Below are 7,886 nucleotides of genomic sequence, written 5' to 3' on the forward strand. Positions count from 1 at the left end.
TTTTTTGAGACGGAGTTTCGCTCTTGTTACCCAGGCTGGAGTGCAATGGCGCGATCTCGGCTCACCGCAACCTCCGCCTCCCGGGTTCAGGCAATTCTCCTGCCTCAGCCTCCTGAGTCGCTGGGATTACAGGCACGCACCACCATGCCCAGCTAATTTTTTGTATTTTTAGTAGAGACGGGGTTTCACCATGTTGACCAGGAAGGTCTCGATCTCTTGACCTTGTGATCCACCTGCCTCGGCCTCCCACAGTGCTGGGATTACATCTATCTAAATTCTATTTGTTCCTGTGGGCTTAGCTCAAATCCTACCCAGGATGGCTGCCTGGAGTAAGTGACCTCTGCTCTCCTTCCTGCCTCCTGGACAAAATATTTAGTGGGCAAAACATTTTAATAAAATTAAAAATGTGGTCCATAACACTCTGAACCTTTTGGTAGGCTTACAATTTCTCTGTGTCACCTGAAATGCCATTATTTTGGTCTTAATTTCTCTCCTTTCCTCAGAGGGCCGTGCTTGTCTCATAGAATAAGACATAAACTTGTTTTGCATAGATTTCACACTTAATAAGTCATTTTTATTCACTAACACTTTCCACTGAAAGAGATTAAAGATGCTTTGCCAAAATTAGCCTGCAGACGTCATAGTACCAGATGAAGAAGGATTAGAACTAGCCTGCCATCAAATTCAGAGCTGAAAGGGCCCTCCTAACTCATATCATCCCATCACTTCATTTTACCATTGGTAAAGGTAAAATGAATATTGAGGACACTGAGACCCGGAGAGGGGAAGAAATCTGTTGAAGGTGCCACAATTTGTTCATTTATTCACTCAATCATTTATTCATTCACCAAATATTTACTTGATTCCTTCCATGTGTCTTATATGGTGCTGAATGCTGAGGATACAATGCTGAGCAAGAGACATAGTGCCTGCCTTCATGGAACTTCCAGTTCGATGGAAGAGAACAGAGACCTAAACATTGAAGGGGGTGACCTGAGGCTGGAATCTGTGTCACTGGTTATTGGGGAATGAGTACTTATAAATGGTGCTGCTCTTTAATTGTTTCTCTTGAATCCCAAAGTATCACTGCCTTGCTCTAACACTGCTTCCTCTAACGTATTTTGATCAAAATCTTAAGTCATTATGACATATAACCTTAGAAATTTGTTTGTTTGTTTGTATCTTTTAAAGACAGGATCTCGCTCTGCCACCCAGGCTGAAGTGTAGTGGTGCAATCACAGCTCACTGCAACCTTGAACTCCTGGGTTTAAGTGATCCTCCTGGCTCAGCCTCCCAAGTAGCTGGGACTATAGGTGCTCGCCACCATGTCTAGCTGATTTTTTTATTTTTTGTAGAGACAAGGTCTCACTTTGTTGCCCAGGCTGGTCTCAAACTTCTGCCCTCAAGCCATCCTCCTGTCTCTGCCTTCCAAAGCGTTAGGATTACAGGTGTGAGCCACCATGCCTGGTCCACAGAAACTGTTGATAAGGCACCACTCTAGGATAATAAGTGTCTCCTCCTTCAAGCCTCCACTATCTGTGATTCTCAGGGAGAGAGGTGGTTACAATATGGCACAGGGGTTCTGGATGCATAGAAGAGAGTCTCTGCCACTTGTCTGGGAGATCAGGAAAGCACACTGAGAGAAAGGTCTCAGCCAAGCCCTGAAGTTGAGTAGGAGCTCAAAGATGAAACAGGGCAAAGAGAAGGAGGGAAGAGAGTTTCAGATAGAGGGAATAGCTTGTCTAAAAGTTCAGAGGTGTAACAGGTAAAACTTGAACCTATAGTGCTAAGGGTTGAAGGATAAGGAAGGTTCCGTTCCTTTCCTGGCATGACTACCATTTTATAGTAAGGGAAATGAGACCAGAGAAAAGGCTAATTAAGTTCTGGCTCATAGTGTGTGTCTCCTCCTTTGGCCTTTTCACTACAGAAAACTATGTCTCTTAGACTAAGTTGGGAGGATGGTTAAATAACATCTACTCTGCCATCTTTCCTAGTGTCACCAATAGACTGGAAAGGAGTAATGGGGTTTAGGAGGAACAAGTGAGCTAGGGTTAGCACTTGGCCTTTTGAGTGTCAGCAGGGTCCTTCTTATTATATCTTGCTACTGGCCCATCTCTAAATCAGGTTTCCCCAGGCTAATTCTGCTGGGAAGGAAGCACTGACCCATCAGGCTAGCTTTGAATGAACAGAACAGGTCAGAAACAGGAAGTGAGTAGACTCCTAGTGGAGCCCTGGGCTAAATTCGCAACTACTGCAGGCTGCAGGGCTCAGATGTGGAGGGTAGGTAGTAGGGACTGCACACTGTTTCTTCAGAAATATGAAGCCTTAGCATCTTCTAAAAGTGGCCCAGCAGGATCTCCAAGGAACATCCTCTGGGCTCACCTCCTCTAGGCTTTTTTGGGGACGTCCTCAGAGATTTTTCTTCCTCTTGTCTGGTGTCACCAGCCCTATCTCTGGCCTCTTCACATGTGCCTGTGCCCCAGAAAAGGAAGCCTCTCAGCTGACCTGCATCCTGGACCCTTGGCCTGGGTTACTTTAGCTCTGTTAATTAGCAAGCTCCACTTCTCAACAGGTACATTCTGGTTTGTTGCCTTTAAAGCAACATTTATTAAGCATCCCTTCCCTGTCATTTACTAGCTATGTGACCTTTATCCATATTGGCACTGAGCCACTCAAGCCTCAGTTTATCTGAAAAATGCTTATGTGGTTTCAGTGAGGACTGCACATGTTATGTGCATGAAAAGCACATAATAAGTCGCTCACCGTGGGCGCAAGACACCTGCTGTATGTTAGGATATGTGAGGAATACCAGGCTATACAATACCTGGCTCTGGCCTCAGAGCTCACAGTCACCTAAGAAGGCAATGACTATCCTCTGAGATTTGTTTCAAACTGGGTGTTGATAAACTTGCTTCTATCTCTGTCAGAATAGAACAAGAAGTGGTATATAACTTACACGTGATGGATTTAGGCTTCTTACAGAGGAGCTCCCTAAAAGTAAGCAAAAATGGTTGAGAGTTAGAACTGGGATAAGTTGTGAAATGTCAATGTCCGGAAAGTTATCAAAATAGAGAATAGTTTCATTTTGTTCCTAGTGCAGTACTGAGTAGCAGGAGCAAAACCAATGAGTGCTAGGTAGATATTTGGATGGATGGATGCATTAATGAACTGTTCTAGCTTGGTATAATAGAGACCTTATGTGAAGACAGGAGCTGAGCTGAATGACATCTGACTTTAGCTTGCAATTTTATTTTCCACATTTCTGTACCTAATGTTGTGCGTAGCACTTCAAAATTCCAGATTGATTATTAATATGTAAGTAATTAAAAATTTAGGACCTGAATTCCTCTTATGTTTCATCTGCAGATCAAAAACGTCACTAAAGCATTAACTACATATGTTGTGAGTGCCAGCATTTCAGATATGTTCGTTGAAAACTTAGCTGACCCAGTGGTTATCACTCTGCAGCATATTGAAGGAAACCAGGTAATATATCCATTTTCAGCTCAAAATCAAATGACCTCAGGAATTCGTCACGATTTTCCTGTTAAAGTAATTTGTTAATTAACAAATGTGATTCTAACGCTTAATGAAGAATGTCCCATTCCAGGTAGCAAAGATGTGTTATAATTGGAACCTTCTGGAAATAATGCCTCATCCTAAAGTCAGGGAATGGTGGGCATTCTAGCATTGACATGTGTGGGGCGGTGACTGGAACTTTTGGTTGTCCCATCAAACTAAATGACATGTGATTCCATTTATTTTTGAGTGAGGCAAACAACTTCACTCAAAATAATCGATACTTTGGCACTGTTAATTAGCAAGCCAGGTATATTCTAGTTTGTTGCCTTTAAACCAACATTTATTAAGCATCCCTTCCCTGTCATTCATTAGCTGTGTATCCTTTATCCATATAGGCATAGGTTTCTTACAGGTTTCCTCTATAAGAAACCTAAACATTTATATTATTTGAATTTCCATAAAGAACATTAAAACGTGTATGAATTATCACCAAAGGACTAAAAGTATAGTCATATGGCATAACATAACGTATATATTACTAAATAATCAAATTTAGCCTAAGTACAAGAATGAATGACTATTCCATTATTTGACGTTAATGAAGGCTCAATAGATTTCTCAGTTCCCATTCTAAAAGATCATATGGTTCAGCATACTTTTCACTGCTCTTGAGTCTAGAAGGAAAGAAGAGGAGAAAGAGGGGGACAGGAAATTTAAAGAAACAAATACCAAATGAAACGTGTTAGATAAGTAAGATCTCTTAATTTGGTCTGGGCTACAGCACTTCAATTATCCCCAATAACTAATTGCTTCTTGCCTGCAGTTTCCTGGAGATTATATGAGCTAGTGAGGTCTTAGGAATGTTCTGTAGGGCTAATGGGGGCAGGGAGATCAACTTTGTGTCCATAAAGCTTGATCTCAGAGGTGAGCCCCGAATTCCAAAGCTCCGTAAGGAACACATTAGTCCTGCATTGACTATCCACAGCCTTGTACCAGAAGAGGGCATGGCAATTTTTAATACTATCAAATATTTTAAAAGACATACTGGATCACCAGGCAGTGACATGCTGTTTCCTCACTTCTCAATCCAGAGTTAGGTGGACTTAGTCTAAAAACCAATTTACAAACGGCCCAAATGTGTGTGTGTGTGCATATCTATCATGTGAAAAAATATTGAGAAGAAAACACATGTGTCTGTGACTATATGGTAACTATCACAAGGCAAGATGTTTACCTCTGATTTTTTTCCCCCAGAATTATGGTCAAGTTCACTGTGCCTTTTGGGATTTTGAGAATAATAGTAAGTATTTTTGTTGGCAACTTTGACTTTGCCCCTGACCGTTTTCCCACTTGGCAGTTAAATGGAAGGGAGTTGTGCTGAAATTAGTGTCTTGTCAGATCCTACAGAGCATTCTGAATGATCAAGATATAGGATATGATTTTTATACCAAATTGGGGCATGGGAATTAAGACAACTTTCCTTTTTAATGGGTAAGACCTCTCAATTTGTTCTGGGACTGCAGCGCTCCAATCATGCCCAATAACTAATTGCTCCTTACCTACAGTTTCCTGAACATTATAGGAGCTTATGATAAGTATTTTAAGCCCCAAAGACAATTATTTGGGAAATCAGAAAAATCACACAACTCGAGGGTAAGCAAAGTTGGAAGAAAAAATTTGGAAGGTCCACTGCAGAGTAGCCTTGAGCTGTTTGAAGAAAGTTGAGGAATGAATACCTGGTTTTTATCTGTGCTTTCCCACAGGGCTTTCGCAAGATCCGTGATCTCCTTCCCTTTTTTTCCCCTCAACTCTTTTAGACTGACTATGTGACCTTGTGTAGGCCATTTACCCCCTCTGGGCCCCAGTCTTTTTATCTTTTCATTGAGGAGATTAAACTTCTTGGTTGGTCTCTAGGGACCCTACTTGATGAATAAGCGTGAGTCTTTGGAGACAGACAGTAGGAGAAGAGACTGGGAATGGTCATTGCTGACTGGGGTGCTCTGAGGCCTGCCATCTTCACTGGAAATATCCAGGGTTATCACCGAATCTCAGAGAATTTCCACACAGAATCAATTTCCTCAAGAACACCAGGAGTGGCTAAGTGAGGAGTCCTTCTGCCTGTGGAAACTCTGCCTAGGACCTTTCCCTTTTTCACTATCCTCAAAATTCTGGGACAAAAGAGAAATTCTCCTCCCATTCGGCTCCCTGGGGTATAAGAATACTACTTCTTTCTGAAAAACAAAAATAACACTGCCCTGTCCTGATCCCCTCCAAGTCTCTCAGGATAAAACTTCTATAAAGTGATGAACTTTGTCCCCTACAACCTCAATAAGTTGACCTCTATGCTCATTAAGGCAAATTTCTGGGATACTCTCAAGTCACCCTTTGCCCCTGGCCCTCTGCCCCATAGATCCAGAACCTCTGGAACCTATGGCATTATCCCAGATGGACAAATGTTGACCGTACTCAGCTGCCTGCCCTCGGATAACCCCTCTGGTCTAGTGCCACTCAGGAAGTTCTACGCTAAATCTGGTCTAGTACCTGAGATCTACAGGTTATGGAGGTTTGGTGTTAGTTCTAAACCCTGAGTGTGCTCAGAAGAAACTAGCCAGGTGTCAAGTAGAGCAGAGTCTCTTATTAGCCCTGTGGAGCTCCAGACCATGATCAGACTTTGGTTCAAATCACTTGAGACCCTTTGAATTGTGGGTTCAGCTGGGTTTTCAGATGTCTATTCCAGTCCCTCTGAGTAAGCTCAAGTGTCAGCTTATATTCCACATGTCAATGTCCTTAAAATGATTCTAGATCTGTCTGCTTCCTACTTATTGGCTACTTGAAAAAATAAATAAATAAAAACAGTCTTTACTCTGTCACTGTAGTATGGTGGCAGGACTCTTATTCATGGTTAGAGTCTGTCCTCTTTTATAGAGGTATGGTAGAAGAACAGGAAAAGTGAGAGCCGGAAAAGTTATGCCATTTATGAAATCCCCCAAAAGTCAATTTAGTCTATTAGACTTAATTTAATTTCAGTGTTCAATTATACCCCTAATCTTGCTGTCTTAGCAAATAATGCTGATTATAACACACATTTGGATGGTGCATATAATGAAAAGTTAAACATTTCTGAGAAAAACAAAATTGCTTTGAAATTTCCTTCTGTCTCCTACAGATGGACTGGGCGGATGGAATTCGTCAGGCTGTAAAGTAAAGGAAACAAACGTAAATTACACAATCTGTCAGTGCGACCACCTCACCCATTTTGGAGTCTTAATGGTGAGTTGTCTCTTAGTCATTCCTGGATAGAGGTTTGACAATTTTTATTAGACCAGTAATATATGTGTGAACTAAGTTATAAAAAAATGGTATGCATTTGGAAAAAAAGCCCCCCTCCAATTTGTTCATCCAAAGTACAGTAGATTGAGACAAATATTTATTTATTTTTCTCCTTATAAAATTAATGCTTGCTTTTCAAATTTCCAGCAGTACAGAAAAGGTCCCTGTAACCTCCCTCCCAAGTGATCACCACCTTTAACAGTCTAACATGTATATTCATTTAGGTTCTTTTTCTGTGTATATATTAATATAGGTTTTTGTTTTATACACATGGTATCAAATTGTTCATACTGTTTTTACCAATTGCTTTTTTCATCTAACAGTATATATTGCACAGCTTTCAGGAAAATATGTATCTATCTATTACACTTCAATTTTTAAAATGCCTTTATAGTATACCATTGCTTGGGTTTAACACAATAAATTTAACCCCTGACTGGTAGACATTTTAGCTGTTGCTGTTTTTCTCATTATAAACACTGCTGTAATACACATTCTTACTCATGTATCTTCAAACATTGCTGTAAGTATTTTTCAGGATAAGTTGACAGAATTGCTGGATTAAAGGGACTGATCATTAAAATATTTAAATTTAAGAACCATAGGTATTTGCTGAGGTTTTTTTTTTTTTTTTTTTTTTTTTTTATTTTTTTTTTTTTTTTTTTTTTTTTTTTCCAAATGACTCTCAAATGTATTCTTTCTTCTCTACCCACATCAGAATACTTTCCTAGATCTCTTAGGTAACTTTATTACATACTGTTATCTGAATGTGTCATATGTGACTTGTTTCTACAAAGAATGGTTAACTTTTTGAGGGCTGTGGGTTTGTTTTATATTTATTTTTAAACCATATCTATTCAACAAATAAATGGTACTCAATTGATACTTGTTAAATTGTAATAATTTTATTCAGCTGCCCTCCTAATTGGCTGGAACATTACAGTGGGAATCAAAAGACTGGGGTTGGCTGAGCACCATGGCTCATGCCTATAATGCCAGCACTTTGGGGTCTGAGGTGGACGGATGGCTTGGGC

At 40.4% G+C, this 7,886-nt stretch overlaps 1 protein-coding gene across 1 annotated transcript in view; it reads left to right on the forward strand.

Moving 5' to 3' along the window:
- The window catches only part of ADGRG4 (adhesion G protein-coupled receptor G4), a 112,328-nt gene that overhangs the window by 83,991 nt on the left and 20,451 nt on the right, over positions 1-7,886 (forward strand). The window contains exons 15-17 of the mRNA XM_037733336.1: positions 3,367-3,486; positions 4,777-4,822; positions 6,689-6,792. Of these exons, the coding sequence (XP_037589264.1) occupies positions 3,367-3,486; positions 4,777-4,822; positions 6,689-6,792 (270 nt within the window). The remainder of the gene's footprint in view (positions 1-3,366; positions 3,487-4,776; positions 4,823-6,688; positions 6,793-7,886) is intronic.

This window comes from Cebus imitator, unplaced genomic scaffold (genome assembly GCF_001604975.1).
Source record: "Cebus imitator isolate Cc_AM_T3 unplaced genomic scaffold, Cebus_imitator-1.0 Scaffold517, whole genome shotgun sequence".
Taxonomy (NCBI): Eukaryota; Metazoa; Chordata; class Mammalia; order Primates; family Cebidae; genus Cebus; species Cebus imitator.